Source organism: Protopterus annectens, chromosome 2.part2 (assembly GCF_019279795.1).
Source record: "Protopterus annectens isolate FY-2018-M chromosome 2.part2, PAN1.0, whole genome shotgun sequence".
In the NCBI taxonomy this organism is placed as follows: domain Eukaryota; kingdom Metazoa; phylum Chordata; order Ceratodontiformes; family Protopteridae; genus Protopterus; species Protopterus annectens.
The window spans coordinates 711,199,003-711,221,487 of NC_056730.1; the positions used below are offsets into that span (position 1 = coordinate 711,199,003).

General features: G+C 40.4%; 1 protein-coding gene across 1 annotated transcript in view; it reads left to right on the top strand.

Annotated features, from left to right (window-relative positions):
• Positions 1 to 22,485, top strand: part of LOC122795779 (endoplasmic reticulum aminopeptidase 2-like) — a 1,481,589-nt gene that overhangs the window by 1,372,178 nt on the left and 86,926 nt on the right. Inside the window, exon 17 of the mRNA XM_044064110.1 lies at positions 7,988 to 8,072. Coding sequence (XP_043920045.1) covers positions 7,988 to 8,072 — 85 coding nt within the window. The remainder of the gene's footprint in view (positions 1 to 7,987; positions 8,073 to 22,485) is intronic.

A 22,485-nucleotide genomic window follows, 5' to 3' on the forward strand; every position in this document is an offset into this window, starting at 1 on the left:
AGTATACAGCCTTTGTCCAGGATACTTACCAATAGTTAAATTATTTTTACACTACAAAGTATGGCCTTCAAAAACTCACATAATGACCCCTTTGCTTTTTTGCAACAAGTACTTTAATTTCCTATCCTTCCAGTTAAAATAAGCTCCCCTTTTTTATTTACCAACCACAGGTATTCCATTTCCCACAAAACCAGTAAATGAAACTGACTGTAATCCTTACTTTAGTTTTATTTTCTTACTCTGCAGCCAGAAAAAGAGTAACTGTACTCTAATTAAAAAAAATAAAGATCAGCAGTTCTCCACATGTAAAACAACTTAGGCAACAAAAAGTGGAAAGGGTTGTCACCAAATTAGGAAGCCTATAGCAAGATAAGTAACAAAATCCTATAGAAATATTATTGATATTTCATAAATTGTATTAAAATTTATGTAAAGCAGTGAAACGTGGAAATCAAGAAGAAGCACAAATGAAGATTTGTAAGGAAGACTTCATTATACCTAGGGTGGAGGTACATGAGGCTTCAACAACTAACAGCTAAGAAAGGAGGTGATGAGATAAAAATGGTGATGTACAACCAATTGTCAGGAAATTCTCCAGAAGGTATTCCTGTGGAAGTTTGGAAGTTAGGAGAGAAGAAAGTAATACAGATCTGGAAGGTTTTGTTTAACAATATTTTAAAAGGAGGGGAAGCACCAGTATTCTGGAAGAAAGCTGTGATGGCTATATTACCTAAGGATGGTAAAGACCCATCACACCCTGCTTCATATAAACCCATTTCAATATTAAACCATGTGTATAAAGTGTTTTTGTTTACACTAGCTAAAAGAATGGCAAAAATGTTCCCAGAATTGATTGATATGCATCATTGTGGTTTTGTGGATAGGAGGCAAACATTTGAAAACATTAAAAGAAGAAGGATGATGGAGAGGGGAAGCAAAATGTAAGAAAATACCTGTTTTGTTGGCAGGTCTTGATGCAGAGAAAGCATTTGACAGAGTAGAGCAATGGAAGCATTTGCATTCCCTGATGCAATAAAAGGTTAATTAGGAGGTTATATGAAGGATCAGAGGCAAGAGTTAAACTGGCAGGGTCCCTTTCCTATAAGCTGTGTTTGAATAGTGGAACCAGGCAGGGCTGTCCTCTTTCCTCTTTATTTGCTTTATATTTAGAGCCGTTGCTAAAGAAAATAAGGGACTCAGAAATGTAAGGGTATAATTGGTATGGTAATCAAGAAAATTTGGCTTTATTTGCAGATGCTTACATTTTGTACCTAATAAATCCAGAAAATGACATATCTGTGTTTTGGAACATTTTGCGACAGTTTTAAGTCTTTTCAAGATATAAAATTAATGAAGATAAAAACAAAGGCTATAGCTGTAAACGATGTATCCACACACAAATTGGTTCAGCAATACCCATATTTATGGGCACATGATAAAATGAATTATTTAGGAGTATGGATTAAAAATGCTTCTGTTATGGCAGCTCAGGATATGTGGGAAGAGACTAAACAAAAGATAGTACAAAAACTGGGAACTGGAAGATCTTGCTTATACATATGGATAGTAAGCTACAAGCATTGAAAAAGTTTTAGTCCCTTTAGTTTTATATACAGGGCAGTCATATTTTAGCAACCAGTAGAGTTGTTATGGACAAAAATTCCTTCAGTTCTTTATTAATAAATCTGGGAGGGGAAGAATTAATTAGGATAAGTTGATCCTTCCAATAGAACAAGGTGGTTTAGGATTACTTGAGTTAAAGAGATATTTTAGAGCTACACAGTTAAAGCTGCCTTACATAACGCAAGCAGAAGGTTATAATTCAAAATTGAAAGAGATGATGATGAAGTAGGAGGCAGTTAAGAAATAGAGAGGGATATTGGATGCAGATCCTTAAGGAGAATAACAAAAAACATATGGAATGTTATAGTCATAAGGTAGCAGAAAGTATTGTAAGAACTAAGCCAAGACAAAAGGGAGAGGTGAGATTTTACCAATAAGGATGACGGCAAGTAGCAGTACAGAAAATAGCCAAGAGGGAGATGAAATTTACTGGAGAAAATTGGCAAAGAAACCAAGGTATTGGTGAGAAGACAACTAGGGAGGGAAAGATAATAGAGTGGGTTGAGGCCAAGAAGGCATTTGGACTGCGGGCTAGAGACTGCCTTCCCTACCAGGGATTAATATCAGAGTATGGACAAAGAGAAGGGGATAAGGGAATCTTAAGTTAAAAACTTCTTCTGGTGACATTTTTAGATGAAACTAGAACAGAAGCTGCTGTTAAAAAAGGGATAATTGGTAGGGCATATAAAATACTGCATGATAACTATAAGGATTAATCAGAGGAGGGTAGAGATGATTGGGAAGAGAGTCTAGAAAAGTACTTTGCAAGAAAACAATGGGAGGACATATGCATAACCCCCAGGTATGTAACAAAGTCCAGAAGTTTAGCTAGGAGGGAAGAAAGTGATGAAGAGCTGGAATGTTTTAACAGTATTTTATAAGGAGGAGAAGTACCAACATCCTGGAAGAAAGCTGTGGTGGCTGTAATACATAAGGATGGTAATGACGTGTTTATATCTGTAATGGCTAAAAGAATGGCAAAGGTGTTGCAACAATTGATGGATATGTATAAATGTGTTTTTGTGGAGAGGAGGAAAACATTCAACACCATTAATAGAACAATGAGGATCCAGAGGGAAGCAGAAAATGCTACTGTTGTTGGTGGGTCTTGATGTAGAGAAAGCATTCAACAGAGTAAGTCTGGATTTTATGAGTAGGACAGTGTAAGTATTTGCATTCCCCTGACAAATACTAAGGTTAATTAGGATCGTGTATGAGGGATCAGAGGTGAAAATGTAAGTGTGGAGGGTTCCTGTCTAAAAAGTTGTGTCTGAACAGAGGGATGTCCTTTCTCCCTTTTGTTATTGCTCTAAATTTAGAACCATTGGCAAAGAAAAGAAAGGACTCAGAAATTCAAGGATATAATTGGTATGGTAATCAAGAAATGTCAGCTTTATTTGTAGATGACGTTATTTTTAGCTGATAAATCCAGAAAAAGACATCTTAGTTATATGGAACATTCTGAAACAGTTTCAGGTCTTTTCAGGATACAAAATTAATGAAGATAAAACAAAGACAATAGCTGTACACTATGTACCCAGACATGATTTGGTTCAGTAATACCCATATTTATGGGGACATAATAAAATGAAGTACTTTAGGAATATGGGTTAAAAAGGATTCTGTTATGGCAGCTAAAGATATGTAGGAAGAAACTAAACAAAAGGTTGTACAAAAAACGAGAAACTGGAAGCTCTTTTGTATGGATAGAAAGAAACAAGGAGTGAAAATGTTTTAGTTCATTTAGTTTTATACACAGGTCAGGTACATTTTTATCAAGCAGAGGAAAAGTTGTGGATAGCAATTAATAAAGAGTTGAAGAATTGTATCTGGGAGGGGAGGAGAGCAAGAGTTTCCAATAAAACAAGGTGGCTTGGGATTACCTGATTTGAATGGATATTTCAGAGCTACACAGTTAAGCTCCTATACATGGCAGAAGCCGAAAGCTATAATTCAGTGTGGAAAGGGCTGATAATGAAATGGGGGAAGCTCAAGAGATAAGGAGAGACTGGCATTTTGGATGCAGATCCTTAAGGAGAATAACAATAGCCATACAGAATATTATATTCATAAATTAGCAGAAAGTATTCTAAGTACTAAGCTAATACAGGACTGGAGAAAGGAAATTCTGCCAGTAGGGATGACTGCAAAATGGGTTACAGATAATAGATGAGAGGGGGCTGGAATTTAATGAAGAAAACTGGCAAAGGAACTAATGTATATTAGGAGCAAATAATTATCGAAGGAAATGTAATAGAATGGAAAGAGGCCAAGAATACATTTGGACTACAAGCTAGAGACTGCCTTCCCTATCAGTGATTGATATCAGAGTGCAGGCGAAAAGAAAGGAATGGGGGGTCCTTAGTGAAAGACCAGCACTGGTAGAGTTTTCATTTGAGAAGCTGCTGTTAAAAATGGGATAATCAGTAGTACATATAAAATACTGCATGAGAACTATAGGAATCAATCACAGACGGTTAGAAAGGACTGAGAAGAGAGACTAGATAAGCAATTCATAAACAATAGGAGGATATATGTCAGGCTGCCAAATATGCAACAAAGTCTAGAAGATTTAGGATTTTTGCTTGGAAGTGTTTGCATATATATTTTTATACCCCAACCACACTCCAAAGAATGTTTTTCTTGAGGTAAATATCACTTCAAATTAGGTAATCACAAACCACCATGTTGTACTAGAAGAATCAACTTATCTCGTTTGACTCTTGCTTTCCTCCACTCCCAGGTAAAATCCTTCAACTCTTTATTAATTGCTATCCATAACTTTTCCTCTGGTTGATAATGTTGGAGGTGTGATGGGGAAGAAAGAGGTAATTGGAAACATATTTTTGTCATTGTAATAGGTTGGCAAATTTTAATAATTCCTTGCAGACTACTCTGTCAGAAATACTGGGTGAGCAAGTTGGTGTAACTAAGGAAGTGAGTTTTTGAGCTGTGATGCAGGATCTGAATTGCCTAGACATGCAAAGGCCTTGCTGAGTTTAGTTCTACTGGCTGTCAAAAAAGCAAGTGCTAGAAAATGTAAATTAAAGTCTAAACCAATCGTATTAGAAGTAGTGAATATTGTAACAGATATAAAACAACTAGAAGTGGGAAAAAATTACATAGAAAAATGGGAATTGTGGGAACTGTACATGCCGAATAATGTTTTGGAGAAGGAATGATTTTTAAGGGAAGGCAGGAATTGAATGAGCTATGTAATGTTCAGTTATCAATGACTGTATAGAAGATTATATGTGATGTATAATGTTTGCAAATGAAAATTCGTTAGTATGGATTGTTTTCATTTATATGAATGTATGATTGATTACCTGTGTTATAAGTGATAATTCACTGAAGATGTTTTTTGTTTAAGAAAAAAAAGAGATTAACAAAGAACTATATAAAATGCAGATTTTGTCATAAAAAAGTTCAGAAGGTTTTGAATCTTTGCTTGGAAGCGTTTACCTAGGTATGTTTATACACCAGTCAGAGTTTGAATAATTTTTCCTCGGGTAGATAGAAAATGTTGGAGGTGTGATGGGGAGGAAAGAGTTAACTGGGTACATATGTTTTAGGAATATAATGAATTGGCAGATTTTAAAAATTCCTACACAGTTCTCTGTCAGAAAAATTGGGTGAGCAAATAGCTGTAACTAAGGAAATTATTTTTGAGTGGGGACATGGGATCTGAATTGCCTAGACATAACAAAGTCTTATTAAGTTTAATTATGTTGGCTGCCAAAAAGGCAATTACTAGAAAATGAAAACTGAAGTCTATACCAACAATAGTGAAGTATTGGATATTATACAAGAGATAAAAGAACTGGAAGTGGGATATTTTGAAAAGGAAAGGAGCATCCACATTACCCAAAACACTGCTGCCTTTAAGCTAGCCCTTCATAATCACCTTCACTCTACCTGGAACTGGAACTGTACACAGCCTCCCCCACCCATAACCTAGTATTTATTTTCCTCACTTTTCACCTACCATTTTTCTCTAACACACTACTAGTGTCCTGTTCTACTCCTCACTAACTTCCCCCTATCAAAGCTATATTGCACTTTCTTTGTCCCTTCTATTTCAGGCTAACTCCATCTATTCGTTTTACTCCTTACCCTCTTATACCTATATTCTGTGCACTGTTGGTCGTTATTTTTTTCAAAGCTTAATTCCTCACTATTATATCATTTTTTTGCATTTTGTTTATACAGCCCATTCCATTTGTTGTATGTAATGTCTACAATCAAGAATATCATGCACACTTTGCTTAACTAAATGTACTACTAAGAATCTTGTCTATTGTATTGTAATTGTATTGTACTATTCTTACTTATGGTGCTTTTCTCCCCGGGCCTCTACTGAAAATGGCTCTGCTTGGCCCAGTGGACTATCCCAGTAAACAAATTCCAATAAATTGTGGGAACAATGCATGTAGAATAATGTTCAGGAGGAAGATTGAGGTTTAAGTGAAGGAAGAAATTCAGCAATTTTATGTAATGTTGGACTAATGATAGTTACAAAGAAAAATATGTGATGTATAATGTATGTAAATAGAAAAATGTTAATGTGGCTTGTTTTCTTATCTGTTAATGTACATTTGTCTATGTCTTAAGTGATAAATTAATAACATTTCCCCATATGTGATGTTACTCTTGTGTGGAATTAGACATATTGAAAGTTTGGATGAGGGCTGCATCTACCAGTGAAAGTAGTAAAAACACCCTTACAGGAAATGTAACAGTGCAGTGTTACACACAAGCTACATGCAGTACACGGAGGCATATATACAAGTACTTGTCACTGCAAATTTGTTTATACATCATAAACCACGCATTTCTGTGCAATGAAATAATTAAGGGAGTCACATTAGGAGATTTTGCAGGCCACGACTGTCTTATGGACTTGGAGTTTGAGACCTTTGCTGTGTAACAACTGTCTGAAATATTACTGTATACTTTTATCATTTGCTGTTAGAACTTTTGATATGGAGTACACTTTGGTGCATATAGTTGCCTTTGAGTTGCTGTGGAAAAATATTCTAGTTACACTTTCTTTTACAGCTGGGCTTCCAGCTTATAGCTACAAAATTGGAAGCAACCATGTATTTCCTCTGATATCTGATAGCATTCAAGATCTGGCCAAAAGACAGGCATTACCTTGTTTGCAGTTTAATCATGTTTATCATTTGAATGACTTGCAGCAGTGTTACTTCTGTTTTAACATCTGTAGTTTCTATAGATGTCCTCAGTCATACTTTCCCATAAAACTGTAGCAAGAGGGTATGTCTGCTCCAGGTGCAAGCTGTTAAAGGGTTAGTTGCATCATAGAACAGGTGCTGATCACTCCCTGTAAGCAGTGTGGGTAGTCATTTAAGCAGTGTTAGCTGCTTTAATGACTGTCAGGGTCTTGTGTGTTAGGAACTGTAGCAAGAAGCTGGTATAGCTCTTTTTAGCTACAGTTTAACAAATGTGTTTGGCACAGTTCAACAAAAGGTTCTTATGCATATACATAGTAGTTTTTTGTCTAACTTGAAGACCCCTGTTTTTTCACTGTTGGTGAGCTGTAGCAGATCACTTTTATAGCTGCTTGCTACAGTTTACTGACAGCAATGTGTTATGTATTTCCTGTATATAAAATGTAGGTACGTATAATAGTCTTACCTGAAGAGCCTTTTTTCTGTTTTTCTGGTCCCCAGTTCTAAACGGATTTTATTTTTGTCCTCAGCTCTGAGAGGCCTCAACATCAAAGTGGTAGTGGCTCTAGAAAGTGGCATTCCCCAGAACACCAACTTTAATAGCTACAACTCTGCTTCCCCAGATCTGTTAGAGGCGTTCCATATATTGTATCACTCTGTGGCACAGTTACTTTTTTAACTTTCAGTTTCATGACCTTTCAACTATATTGCAAAAACTGTTGGAAAGACAGTACCTAACAAGTAGTACGATGGTTCATTATACAAATGAATGTGTTATATGAAAGAAGAAAATGCAAGTTGATGATAGTTTCCTTACATTGTCTCCCAGTTCTAAAATGTAAACAGCTTTTGTAATTACTACCATTCTCTGGTGGTCATCAACAGCTTTGTTTCAAATTTTAATATTGAAAAGTTAAAATGTTTATGAATTTTTCAGTAGTATCCTCACAGATATCCCCAATCAGCAAGTCCACATGTTAACATTGTAGTGGCATTTTGATTAAGATGATAATGCCAGGAATATTTCACAATAAAAGAGACTAAAGTATGATATATTTCAAAGTGACATATTATGTAATTGTTTTGTCTTTTGTAGTGTTGCTTTTCTAAGTGTTCCTTATTTAATACTTAGAAGTGGCCTGTAATGATATCATTTTTTTTTATTACAGATTCCAGTCCGCTGCTTCCACTTCAATGAGATCAGTTCTGTTTGGGACAACAGCTCACTTCTGCTCTGAAGAGAAGTTGCAGGAAGTTAGTGTTTTTTTTTAAATGTGGAGTTCTAGTTTTCTTTAAACAGTCTGGCATCAGTAAAGAATACTTGCTTTAGGTGTTATTCTGAAAAATTATCTTAAATCTGATTCCAGTGGTTTAAAATCATTGTGATTGTCACTGTCTTATTTTATCCTTTGTTTTTTATAGAAGCCAGGTGATACCAGGGGTTTCTTATACGGTATTTTACAACATTATCTGTAGGAGAATATTTGAATTGCTGCCTGCAGCTACAACTGTATATCTAAGCTGGAGTTTTCACTTTGCACCATTACATTCAGCATTACAGTTTTGTCGTGACACGTCACATCACTCAGTTTACTTTGTACTTGATTACAAAAGTAGCATTTTAAGAAGCATTGGGGGGATGTGAACACCAACAGAGAATGAAAAAGTCCTGGGTATTTATTAAGCATTCAGTGTTAGGGTAATGAAAGTAAAGATAGAAAGAAAGCAGGAGTTGGAACACAGTTCTCTTCCTAAAGTTTATTATCTCCCTGATGTCATTTCCGTGATGTTAATTTTCCACCATAATCTTTCCTATTGTGGTACTTAGACTGTAAGATCACAACTTGAAGAGCTACTTTGTTCACCCTTGTAGAGTGTTTGTTTTTCTTGTTATTACGTGGCTGTGGATTTAGTGTATTTAAGTAGTGGATGTTGGGGTTGAGTCCCCCCACATGGGAAGTTCAGAGGAGCTTTCTTCCCTCCAGGAAAAATAACTTTGTTTTGTGCAGTTTGGTGTATCTAGAAGAGGGTTCTTGATGTTCAAGATTGTCAGGTTTGCATCTGGCAGGTTAAGATTCAAGTTTTCTTAGTACATTCATTAAGTCAAGAAGGGGTTTATAGGGTCACAGAAGATTACTAGGCTAACAGCCCTTACAAGTCTAGCTAATTTAACCTGATTTTACTCTATATATGGCCCCTAGGGGCAAGAGAATGGCATGGGTTTGTGCTTCCTTCAGTATGTTACAGATTTCCTCTGTCTATAGGAGACATAGGTGCTACCCCAGGTGTGAATTTGTGATTCCCCATCCATTGATCCAAATTTGTGCGAAGAAGGCCAGAGAAGTGCTCTGTTTAAAGTCAATAAGAAGCCTGTTCCAAGGAAGGGGCAACCTCTGTGAGACATATCTATCTCTTCAGCATGTTTTATTTGAATCGCTGACTAAGTTTAGATCTTTAGATTGGGTGACCCTTGTGCTGTTTGACTTGTAAATGTGTAGCAGCTCCATCTGGGCTGATTAGTGAGTGCCTTTTATGTCAGGCATAGGTCACCCCTTAATAGTCTGTAGGAGACAGAGTAAAGGATAGGGTTTTTAGTCTATCCACATAGGACATGTTTGCACCATGTATTTTCTTTGTGCGGTATCTCTGAGGTTGTTCCAGCTGTTGTAAGTGCCTTGTCAAGTACATGCCAAATGGTGCATTGTACTTGTTTGTTGGTCTAATGAGGGCTGAGTACAGCAGGACTATAATTTCCTTGGATCTGGATGCCATACCTTTACTTAAAAGTTGTGCCACATAGGACTTCCTAACCACTGTGGACACATGGTGGCCAAAGGTCAGGCTACTGTCTTTCTGTGTACCTAGAGCTCTGACCTCTGAGTCTACTCTTGAGGGAGTGCTATTGATGTTGTAATTTGCTGGGGTGTTTGACCAGTTGGAGTAATGGTTAAGGTCTTTGCCTTCCATGCAAGAGCTACAAGGTTTGATCCTGACCTCCAGCCAATGCCTGCTTGGAATTTGCATTTTCTCCCTGTGTCTCTGTGGGGTTACTCTCACCTCTGAAAAACATGCTGAGTGTTTCCATCTCAAACTCACCAATTAATGGAGCTGTGGGCTGCAGCACAGACTGTATATGATACCTATAGGGGGAAGAGTTGTACAGACCAATTGCTTTGGGCATCTAATGTGGTGCACAGTATCCTCAAGATAGGAGAACACAGATCACAGACTGCATGGCGTGGCAGGGTTTGGCAATCGACGGTGTAAAATATGACTTTGTGGCTTTAGGTGATTCTGTCATTTTGACTAATGTCGCCAAAATGAGTATGGGTATTTTCCAGTGATAAGTGGGTTGAGGACCTAGTGTATTCTGACCTATGCTGATGGTGGGAGGGGTGTATATGCCCCTTTTGGCCAGTGTATGCCCACCATAAAGCCCAGGAGCCGTGGGTCAATAAGTTGCTGGCTGGTGTCTAGTACCCCATCCTGGATTACCTGGGATAGCATTGTTGAACGAAAGTCGGACATAAAACCAATCAATCTGTCAAACATGAACTGAGAATTGCTACACTTAATGGTTCACTGACTTGACGCAGCTTCAAGTGGATGACATGATGATATGAAGAAGGTTGGACATCCTGTGTATCCAAGAGACAAGATGGAAGGGCAGTGCAACAAAGTCATTTATCTTGGGATCCAGAGTCTACTACTCAGGAGGAGGACAGGCTAGAAATGGTGTGGGAATTGTGAATAAGTGACAGACACATGGCAATCAGACTCCAGTGTAATGATAGGCAATATTTATAATCTCTGCATATGCCTCACAGCAAGGTTGTGATAGTGAGGAAAAGAGTGCATTCATACAGCAGTTGCAGGACTTACTAGATAAAGCAGGACGGAATGAATTGGTGTTGATAATGGTGACCTGAATGCATATATTGGGACAGGCAGAACAGGATATGAGGACTGCCTGTGTCCACATGGGTGGGGCAACAACAGTAAAGAGGAAGAGGCCATTCTAGACTTCTGTATGGCAAATGGCTTGCTAGTAGCCAACATGTGGTTCAGAAAGAGAGACAGTCACAAGATCATATACAAGAGTGGCCAACATGCAACTCAGGTAGACTTCCTCCTAGTAATTTGAGAGCATTGGGGTAGAATCAGTGATTGCAAAGTCATCCCCAGTGAAACAGTTGGCCCACAACATAAACCACTGGTTGTCATAGTCAGCTTCAAACAGTGGTCAGAGAAGGCGCTAAGGTCAACAGAGACCAGGCTGAAGGCCTGGAAGTTGGAAAGAGAATACAACAGGAAAAAGGATTTACTCATGGTTTTAGCACCCCAAGAAGAGGAAATAGGTGGAGTTGAAGAAGAGTGGCAGCACCTCAAAACAACATATGTGAGGAATATAGAACAGATATGTGGCAGGGCTAGGTATGGACATAAGGTACGTAAGGAAAGCTGGTGGTGGAATACAGAAGTCCAGGGAGTCATCAAAAGAAAGAAGGAGTGCAGGAAAAAGTGGAAGCTAGAAAAGATGGAACAGGCTAGGAAGGAATTTTGTTTGGTTCATAGGTAGGTACTAGGCTATCGACCCAAGGGCCTATGTAAGCCTAGCCAACAAGGTTCCCTGGCTTATGCCACCCAAGAAAGTTATTTTCGTGTGCCACTATTGAGCAGAGGCACAGAAGTGATCCCTGGGGTGTAGTTCCTTTTTCCTGTCCACTCATCAAGACTTTTCTTGAAGAGTGCTAATGAAGAACTTTGCTTGACATAGATGGGTAGCATGTTCCAGAGTAGGGGAAGTCTCCGGGATAGGAATCTATCCCTCCAGCATGTCCTGTTTATTGTGGTGACAAGGTTTAGGTCCCTAGAGCGTGTAGATCGGAGGGATTGGGATTTATTTAGGTGTAGCATGTCCAACAGCTCTGGGTTTGACATAGCTTTATATGTTAGGCAGAGATCACCTCGGAGTAGGCGATATGCTATGAAGTAAAGCTGGAGTTTTTTGAGGCGGTCAGTGTAGGGCATTTGTTTGAGGCCAGTAATCCTCTTTGTGAGGTACTTCTGTGGCCTTTCCAGCTGCTTCAGATGTCTCGTGAGGTACATTCCAAAAGGGGTGTTGTAGTCTATAATGGGTATAAAGAGTGTTGAGTAGAGGGGAACAATGACCTCTTTTTTCCTGGATGAGAACCCTTTTATGATGAGGTGTGCCACGTAGAAGGACTTCCTGACTACTGTGGCGAATTGACTATCAAAGGAGAGACTACTGTCCACCTGGGTCCCAAGGTCTCTTATCACACATTCGGTGTTAAGTAGATTGCTGCCTGTGTGGTAGTTCATGGGTACAGAGTTTTTACCAAAGGGGATGGCACTGCACTTTTTGGCATTGAGCTTGAGGCCATGGCTCTGACACCAGGTATCTGTCTCAGCGAGGCCCTTCTGTAGGATGTCCACATCATTTGGGGACTTAACTATGGCTCCTAGTTTGCAGTCATCTGCGAACTTTGTTAGCCAGAGGCTTTCTGTGTTCGCTTGTACTTCAGTGAAGTAGATACCAAACAGGAGAGGTCCCAGGACAGAACCCTGTGGTACTCCACTTCTCACTGCTTTGAGGTCAGATTTGGAGTCTGCAACTTTTACAGTGTGGGTTCTGTCAGTGAGCCAGTTGGCAACCCATCTTGTGGCATAGGAATTTATACCTAGTTTAGTGAGTTTAGCTATAATTCCAGAATGGGGATGGTGTTGAAAGCCTTGGTGAGGTCAAGATAGGCTGTGTGAACCACCTTACCCACATCTACAGCTTTGGTGACTGTCTCAAAGAAGTTGATGAGGTTCAGGAGGCATGATCTGCCTTTCACAAACCCGAACTGGGTGGGATCCAGAGTTTGGAGGTTACCAATGTCTTTGTTTATGATTTCCATGATGATACGTTCCATGGCCTTGCAGACCAGGCTCATAAGTCTAATAGGTCGATAGTTCCCGGATCAGTGGTGGCTCCCTCTTTGTGGAGTGGGATAACTGTTGCTCTGTGCCATTCAGTGGGCACAAAGCCTGATGCAAGGCTATTATTGAACATGGTGCTTAAGTGGGGAGCCAGTTCATTCTGAAGTTAGTGTAAAACGCAACCTGAGATGTTGTCCGGTTCCATGGATGCTGTGGCTAACAAAGAAGCTAACAAAGGTGTTACACTAGCAAAGAACAGGGCATTGGAGGCACTCTGCCAGCTTCTGGAAAGTTACTTACTAGGTGGCACAAAGAAACTGTATCAGTTTGCAAGGCAAAGACAGCTAGAGAAAGAAGATAATCAGACACCCTGCATAAGGGATGCCAGCAATAACTTGCTCACCATCCACAGGACATCAAAGGCAGGTGGAAGGAGTATTTCCAGCAGCTTCTGAAATAAGAAAACCCCACAGAAGCTGTACTGCCCCTGACACAGCCTACAGTGAGGGAAGAAGAGGAGCCCACTCTAGAAGAAGTAAGAATAGCACTAAGCAAAATGAAGTCAGGGAAAGCAGCAGGCTCAGATTAGGTCACAGCAGGTATGATAAAGATGCTGGACACAATAGGGAAGAAATGGCTCCTGAGGGTATTCATTGCAGTGTAGAGAGAAAGGTGTATCACAGATGACTGGAGAATAAGCATACTCATGGCAGTGTAGAAGAACAAAGGGAACAGCAGTAACTGTGGGCAGTACAAAGACATCAAACTCCTGTCACATTGCATGAAAGTTCTGGAGACAGTGATTGATAAATGGATACACAGAACAGTAGAAAGTAAGATGGGAGATGAGCAGTATGGATTCAGATCAGGATGCAGCACAACTGATCCAGTGTTTGCAGTGAGACAGATAGTTGAGAAGAAACTAGAGCTGAGGAAATGGTCCAAATGAACATTTTTAGACTTGGGGAAATCATATGACAAGTGCTCAAGAAACAATTTGGGCAGTCCTGCAGTGGTTAGAAGTCCCATAAACATCAGTACAATTGGTGAAGGCTATGTATAAGGACCCAGTGACTCAACTAAGAACAGTGTTTTGTCTCACAGAGGGGCTGCCAGTGGGAGTGGGTATGCACCAGGGCACAGATCAGAGCCCACTGCTGTTTATACTGGCGATGGACTATATTAGCAAACAGGTCAGAGGGGACAGATCAACAAAGTTGCCGTATGCAGAAGATGTGGCATTACAAGCAGACTCTGAGCAAGAACTTCAGCAAAGGATATGGGAATGAAATGCAAAACTGATGGCATATGGGATGAAACTAAGCACAGATAAGACAGTAGTAATGGCAGCAAACTGAGGAAATCAGAAGAAGCTGAGAATAGAGATAGAAAGGAAGATAGTGGAACAGGTTAATAGCTTCAAGTGTCTGGGAGGGGTGGTTGACAAGAAATGAAGTCTGATCGAAGAGGTCAAAGCTAGAATCAGAGGGGCTGCAGCCAACTGTTATAGAGTCTCAGATGTAGTGAATGACAGAAGAATGCCACAGAAGCTGAAAAGTGAGGTGTACAAAACAGTGGTGCGACCAATACTACTGTATGGTACAGAAATCTGGGCAGCAAATGCAGAGCAGATGAGGAAGCTAGGGTTGAAGGAAATTAAGTGCCTGAGAAGGGTTATAGGATGCACACTGTGGGACAGACGAAGAAATGAGGAAATAAGACCAGAAGCCAAAGTAGCTCAAATTGCAGAAAAGATCAAAGAGAACAGACTATGGTGGTTCAGACATGTGCAGAAAAGCAGAAGACAATCTAGTGAAGATGAACTTTTGACAGGCAGGAAAAAGTAAGAGGAAATGAGGACGTCCAGCAAACAGGTGGATGGATTATGTGAGATCTGTGACAGTAGGGTATGAGTATCGAGAGAGATGACTGCACGATACCCTGACCCAGTATAGAAAATGGGGAAAAGGGAGTTCATTATGGTGATGATGACTTCCCAAAGGATATGATCATGCATTTTTTTGCATTTAGTTTTAGGCCATAGTTCTGGCACCAATCATTTGTCTGATCTAGACCCTCCTGAAGGATATCTACATCATTGGGGATTCAATGATTGTCCGTAGCTTGCAATCATCTGCAAAGTGTGTCATCCAGAAGCCTTCCACATTAGTCTTGACTTCAGAGAGGTATATTCTGAACAGGAATGGTGCCAGCACTGAGCCCTGTGGCACACCACTAATAATGGGCCTCTTGCTGGATCTGGATTCACCCACTTCATGTCCTGTCCATGAGCCCATTGGTTATTCCTCTTGGTGACGCAGGGATTTATGCCCACTTTTGTGAGTTTATTTGTAATACCTGAGTGTGGAATTGTGTCAAATGCCTTAGCCAGGTCGAAGTAGGCAGTATGTACTTTTACTCTCATCTATGGTCTTACTGACTTTCTCAAAAAAATCCACCAGATTCCATAGGAATTACCTGTCCTTGACAAAGCCAAATTGGGGTGGGTCCAGTGTTTGGAGATTTCCTGTGTCATTTATCAGGTCTATGATTATTCTGTCCATGACCTTAGATAAAAGACGAATCAAACTTATGGGTCTGTAATTTCCCAGGTCAGTAGATTGCCCCCATTTACGCAGAGTCTTGACTGTTGTTGTCCTTCACTGTGTAGGGACAAAGACAGTCCAGAGACTGTAGTTAAATAGAGATCCTAATGGCCCTGATAAGTCCTGACTTAAGCTGGTTAACAGGCAACCTTGTTTATTGTCAGGCCCCATTGAAGCAGTGTTACTATATTTAGAGAGCAGAGTGGCATCCTGTTGTTTGGTGGTAATTGGCAATGGAGCAGTGTATGGTATTTCTTGGGAGAGAACTAATGTGATTGGGAGGTGAAATATGAGCTGAATGTGTCAGACAGCAGATTTGCTATATCCTCTGGCTGAGCATAGTTGATGCCATCTACGACTAATTCCACACATTGATGATTGTTGCCCTTAATATTGCAGACATAACTGAAAAATGCCTTATGGTTATCTTTAGGTTTGGAGGCTACATTTACCTCAAAGTCTTGCCTAATTCCTTGATTCACTTGTTTAGATTAATGAGGGACTTTTTGCTCTGTTGTGCAGATTCCCTTTTACTTCTCAGCAGGATTTTCTTTCTTTTGTTGTACAACCTATTATTACCAGGGTAGCTTGTTTTTGTGGTTTGACCTGGGTTTATTTTGGTCTGGTACTGCTGTTTCTATGCAGTTGTTTATATGGTCATACAAGACTTTTGTGTATGACTCTTCATAAATTTCTGTGTTTTTTAATTTGGGGGAGCTTGGAAACTAGCTATGCCATCCCTTAATAGGGGGTAGTTTATCTTAGACCTTAGAGTAGTTCTTAAAGTTTTGGGGGTTAGGTGGGGCAACTAGTTTTATTTTTATTAAGGGAAGACCACTTTGTGATCTGATCTTACCAGTGAGGACATCACGTGGGGCGCTGCAGAGCTCTACATATTTGTGAGTACCACATCTAGGATATTTGTTCCCCTAGTGGGAGTGTAGACTAGCTGCTTCAAAGCTTTTGAATTTACGAAGTCAAGAAATCTTTGGGGCTGCATGTTACTGGTTGTGTACACTTCCCAGTTAATTAAGGTGGTAGTTAAAATCACCCATGACTATGGTACTGGGCTGGATCGTGAGTAAGACTAGTAACTTCAAGTATGATGTATGGATTTCCTGGTTCATGGTGAGGGAACCTGTAGCTAGGAAGAATATGGTAATGGACTTTTCCCTTGGTTAGTTGGACATGGACATGGAATAGTTTAAATGTGTCATATTGTTTAAAAGCCTTGAGTTGTGCTTATCCTTTATGTAGATAGATATGCCTCCGCCTTTTGCTTTCATGTTCAGTGGGTCATCAGAATGTATGAAAGGTGTTTTAGCCACGCACTGCTAGAGTGCTTTCCATGGCTTTGAACTGTGTTTCAGTAACTACACAGACATCGGCATTCTCCAGGGTGAGGAGAGCTTCTAGGGAGTGCAGTTTCTTGTTGAGACTCTTAGCATCGAGCAGTAACACCATTAGCTTGTTCTGAGTAGTTTTATTATGTTGGAAGGTTTGTTTGATTGTCAGTGCCTAAAAAAGCACTATAGGGGTGGATAATGTTTGGCCAATATCCAAAAGTCTAGAAGTGACAGGTGAAGACCATCCTTGGCAAAGCAGCATGGCCTGTCAACCTTGTTCTCCCAGGCTGATAAGTATTGGACCCCTTTGTAATGACACAGTTGCTAAACCAGTTGTTAAAGCCAGTCGTTTTCTGCTGGTATTGTGGCATCATCCTTGATGTAGGGGGTCATAGTCCCATGAACAGCAGATGTGGGTGATTACACTCAGCAAAAAAAGTGTTTTTTGATTAATTTTTCTGGTGCCATTTTGAACATCTGCTTTTCTAAGATGTATTTTTAAGAAATATTGCTAGAGGAGTTGACAGAGTTCCAAATTAAAATTTTGTATTAATGTTAACCATTCTCACTGCTGTAGCTGTGAAGGAAGCCTGATTGCTAGTTATCTATGCCTGTAGGAGTTGCTTGGATAGTAAAATTGTCAGTACAAACAGCACATAACCCTTCCAAAAAGATATTACCCAAAACAATGTTATACAAGCAGTACACAGAATTCCTCTGTCAGTTTAGAAACAGATTTTCAGAAATTTGTTGCCCTGTAAATCCATGTAAAACATAAGTAAACACCAAGTTAACACAAGTATCCATCTAAAGGAACATTTTTTCCCTTGGAAAAATATATTTCCAAATGTTTAAAAAAGTAAGCTAAAACCTAAATGTGTAATGTCACCACTGGCCAGATTGGAACATGACACTGTCTCCTTTGATTTCAACAAACCCCAGTACTTTTAGGAATTATTCTAAGGCAAACATCCAAATGTTAAGTGACATCATGGCAAAATTCCATGCCCCCCTAAACCCTGAAAATACTACTGGATATGCAGAATTGTTCAGGGAAACCCTGTACAATAATGTTAATAGCTGCATTGAGGCTGCTGTACATACCCAGCATGACAAACTCAACAAACAAGCCACCCTGGTGGAATCCCATAATGAACAGGCTGTTTAGTAAAAGAATCAACATCATGGCAAAAGTTAGGAAGTGAAATGCCTGGCAAGGTAAAACCTTCCTCATCAATCTAAACAAGCAGTTTTAGGATCTAATGAAGTCTAACAAAGCTAAATTTGAGATAAAAATATCCTTCTAGGCCAAGGACAATAACAACGCTTTCTTCAGCTATGTCTGTAACCTCAAAGGCAATACTCAACAGTGTGCCAAATTAATTGTGAATGGAACTGGAAGACACAACAAAATCTACTGGCCAACATATTTAGTCCGTTTTACTGCCCCCCAACACCCCTGAGGAAATACCCTCAACCGTAATTCTCCTATCTTTAAGGAACAGGTCCACAGTGCACTGTCCAAGGCCAAGAACACTTCATAATAGGCCCCAGTAATACCCTAGGATGTCTCCTTAATAGAATGAAAGATGACCTATTACTACTTCAAGAATGGCCATTTAACCATAACTTCCACTCAGGCTTCATGCCAAGTGAAAGGAGGACTGCAGTAGTCATCCCTGTGCACAAGAATAGGCCATCTACAGATCCAGGTAACTACAGACCTATATAGTCTGACTAGTCTCATATGCAAGGCCATGGAAAGAATTAACATGGAGATAATAAACAATGATATGGGAAACCTTCAGTCATTGGATATAACCCAGTTTGGTTTCATCAAGGCCAGGTCCTGCTCAACTTGGTGGATTTCAAAAAGGTCACCAAAGCAAGGGACAAGGAGAAAACAGTGCATACTGCTTATCTTGACGTAACCAGAGCTTTTGACACAATACCCCACATGGACATTATTGAAAAACTCACAAAATTAGGTTTAAACCCCTGTGTCACTCATTGGATAGCCAGCTGGCTCATAGATAGGACCCAAGAAGTTATGATAGGAGAGTCTACCTCCACAAACAGGCCAGTCACTTGTGGACTACCTCAGGTCTCAGTGCTGGGTTCACTTATTTTTGGCATCTGTTTCTCTGAGGTCAAGGCCAACTTCAGGGGCCTCTGGCTGACCCAGTTTACAGGTGATTGCAAACTGGGTGCAATCACAGAATCCCCCCAATGACACAAGCAGCCTCTAAGAAAGGCTGACAAAAACAAATAATTGGTGCCAGAGCATTGGTCTAAATCTTAGTGCCAAGAAATGTATAATAGTATCTTTAGGGAAGACAGCTACCCCTGGAAACTACTACATTGACAATACATCCCTGAAGTAGACCCAGTAGTCAGAGATCTGGGAACATGCATAGACAGTGACATGATCTTTGGCTATTCTGTGTTTATGGCGGTAAGGAAATCATTCTATGTTGCATAACTCATAAGCAAAGTATGGTATCTAGTTTCAGGGATGCCACTGTTCCACAGTATGTACCATACCTATCAACCATACCAAATTCCTCGGTATTCACCGGTTTTGAGGACAAAATAATGGGGTACCACGAATTCCTGCGTACCCCCCTTTAAGTCACAAATTTCCTGTTTTTTTGTTTTTTTTTTCTCTTTGCGAGTTTTTGGTGATGTCAGGCATACTCAATGACGTCAGCTTCATGAGCAGACTGTCAGCCTTTCGGAATGTGGCTGAGGGCTGCAGGGGTGTGAACTGTACACTGTCTGTTTGTGTTTATATTTTTCGTATGTGTTGCAGCAGCATCAGAGAGTGGACGACTAACTGAGAGGTGAGCAGGTCTGGAGCTGACAGCCTGACACTGTACTTTTTGGTTTTAAATTAATTAAAGCAACAGTAGCAACTGAACTGAGCAAGCCAAGCCATTCTAGTGCAGAGCAGTTGGACTGGTCATCATGAGAAAATATATCACCAGTTCTTCCCCCGCTCCTTCAGGTAAAAGAATGAAAAAAAGAAAATGACAATGCAAAACTAGTTCTAGCTAGGTCAGGTATGTGTCTGTGTTTGCTGTACTGTGTAGTTACTTTTTTTTTTCTCATTAGCCTCTGCATTTTATTCATTTTCATCCTGAACTGAAAAACTAAGTCAGTGCTTTGCAGTGCAAATGCATTAACTAACCACAACGTAGAACTGCTCTGGTTGTGTGTGTGTGTGTGTGTGTGTGTGTGTGTGTGTGTGTGTGTGTGTGTGTGTGTGTGTGTGCGCGCACTGTGTGTCAGTGTAGTTACTTATTTTTTTCTCATTATTTAGCCACCCCAATAGTCTGTATTTTATTCATTGTCATCCTGAATTGAAAAACTAAGTCTGTGCTTTGCAAATGTATTAACCATCCAGGTAGCACTGCTCTGCTTCTGCTGTGTGTGTGTTTAACTGTATACACTTGTGATAGGAAGAACCCAGAGAGGGAGGGAGGTGAGACTGATAGTTTTTCTAACAAGGCCTCCGTCCAAGTCCACATTTTCATTGTCTTCTCAAGCTGAAAGTCCGGGACTTTGTAGTTTGCTAAACCATGTAGCACTGGCACTGCTCTTTTCTTCAGTCCTCTTCACGAACTAACGAAAATGCAAAGTCAAAGTCCCAGACCAGTCCATGACTATGATTTATGAATGCTGGCCCTTGTCTTGCTGAAGGGATCGGTGCAGTGGGGGAAACGTTTCATTTTCGTGCTTGACTGTACATATTTGGAGGCATACTGCTGAAGGGATTACTGGGGGTCTGGGGAAATGTTTAATTTTGGTGCTTGTACATACTTAAAGCTACCGAAGGGAATGGATTGCTGGGGGTACAGGGGGAATGTTTCCTTTTGGTGCTTGACTGTACATATTTGGAGACATACTGCTGAAGGGATTAGTATGGGTCCGGAGAAATGTTTAATTTTGGTGCTTATGCATACTTAAAACTACTGAAAGGAATGGATCGCTGGGGAAAATTTTCATTTTGGTGCTTGTCCATACTTGGAGATATACTGATGAAGGGATTAGTGGGGGTCCAGGGGAAATGTTTCATTTTGGTGCTTATGCATACTTGAAACTACTGAAGGGAATGAATCGCTGGGAAAAGTGGTTCATTTTGGTGCTTGTGCATACTTGGAAACATACTGCTAAAGGGATTAGTGGGGGGTCTGGAGGACATGTTTCATTTTGGTGCTTGTGCAAACTTGAAACCACTGAAGGGAATTAACCTTTTGGCTTTTTGCTATGCATTTGTTTATCATAAAATTGTAGTTTTCTTGCAAATCACTGGCTGTGGCCGATCTTTGAGGACTGAAGTCAGAAAATAATGGCAGGCAGCAGACATAAAATTTGATTTTCAGACTTCATCCTTCAGAAAATTCATGCAATGTAAAATCTGTTCTGTCAATATTCTAAGTTTGGAAGAGCAGTATTTAAAAAGTGTCACTAACTATATATGTGCATTTGTTTGGTCCCCCATTATTTGTAGCTTTGTCGGTCTAGATGTCTTGCTCTAAGAGGTTGAGAGATATGGCCATAATATCTGCAGTCATATAACTTAATAATTAATTCTATGGAACTGTATTTGTGCCTTTTGCTGATTTTAATTTCAGTTTACCCATTAGTGGCTTTTGATGCAATACATAATTTTTTATGTATCTCATAGACTTATAATGGGGTAGCAATTACTAGCACAGCATAATGAATAAGAAACTGCAGTGTAATGTTAGATTTCAGGATGACTTCTGAAACTTTTAATCTGAAGTAGTTAACTTCATTTGTGCAGCAACCTATGGGATTCAGATCCGACCTCGGATCCGAGCCAGCAGTTTTCAACAGCTTTAGATCCGAGCTCCAAGCTCCTCCCCCTACCCATAATCCCCTGCCAACCCTTACTGACCTCAGATCTAGTTTGCCGCGGTTATCCAACAGCAGCTTGATCTACAGCTCCAAGCCTTCGTGATTTTTGTGAGAAAAAAATCCCCCTTTTTTCTCTTCTATCTTCTGTTTTTTGTGTGTGAGTGTTTTCAGGTCCTTTTTTTTGTAAAAACCCTCTCTAGTTTAACTTTTTTTTTTTGGTCTTTTACCTCCCCCTTCCTTCGTGGTTCCGTTAGGGTTGTGTGTGTGTGTGTTTGGGGCCTACGTGTGTGTTCGCTTTTAGTTTAAATGGCTGAGGCCCCAAAATTGATCTTCTCTAAGTGCACCGAGTGTGGCCATAAGCTGTCCCCGGCGGATGGCCACACTCGGTGTGTGTTGTGACTTGGGGTTGAACACCTGTCTTCTGGTTGTTCCATCTGTGTAGCGTTCAACCCCAGGGCACTCAAGGACCGGAGGTCCAAGCTGATTCTGACGGGTCTTCTGACCCCGGATTCGGCTTCTACCTCCGGCCCTCCTGTGGCGGCTGCCACTCCTGCTTCCCTCCCCCTGGCTGGGACTCAACCTCCCGTCTTAGGCCTGGAGGAAAGGGAGGCCAGGAAAGAGAAAAGGAGGGAGAAGCACCACAAGCGGCGGGCCGAGGCCTCCGCTTCGGCCCCCCCCGGCTAAGTGGTCTTCTCCCTCCAGGACTTCTGGGTCTCTTCCGTCTCGGATCCGGTCCCCGTGCTTTTCACCGGGTCCTGAGGAGGAGGAGAACCGATCTCCTTTGAGGTCATCGAGGCGACACTCCCGTCCTGTCTCGGTGGCCTCATCGAGATCTACTCGAAGTCTCACGGATGCAGATTTGGACCAGATGAGGAGAAGATTCCT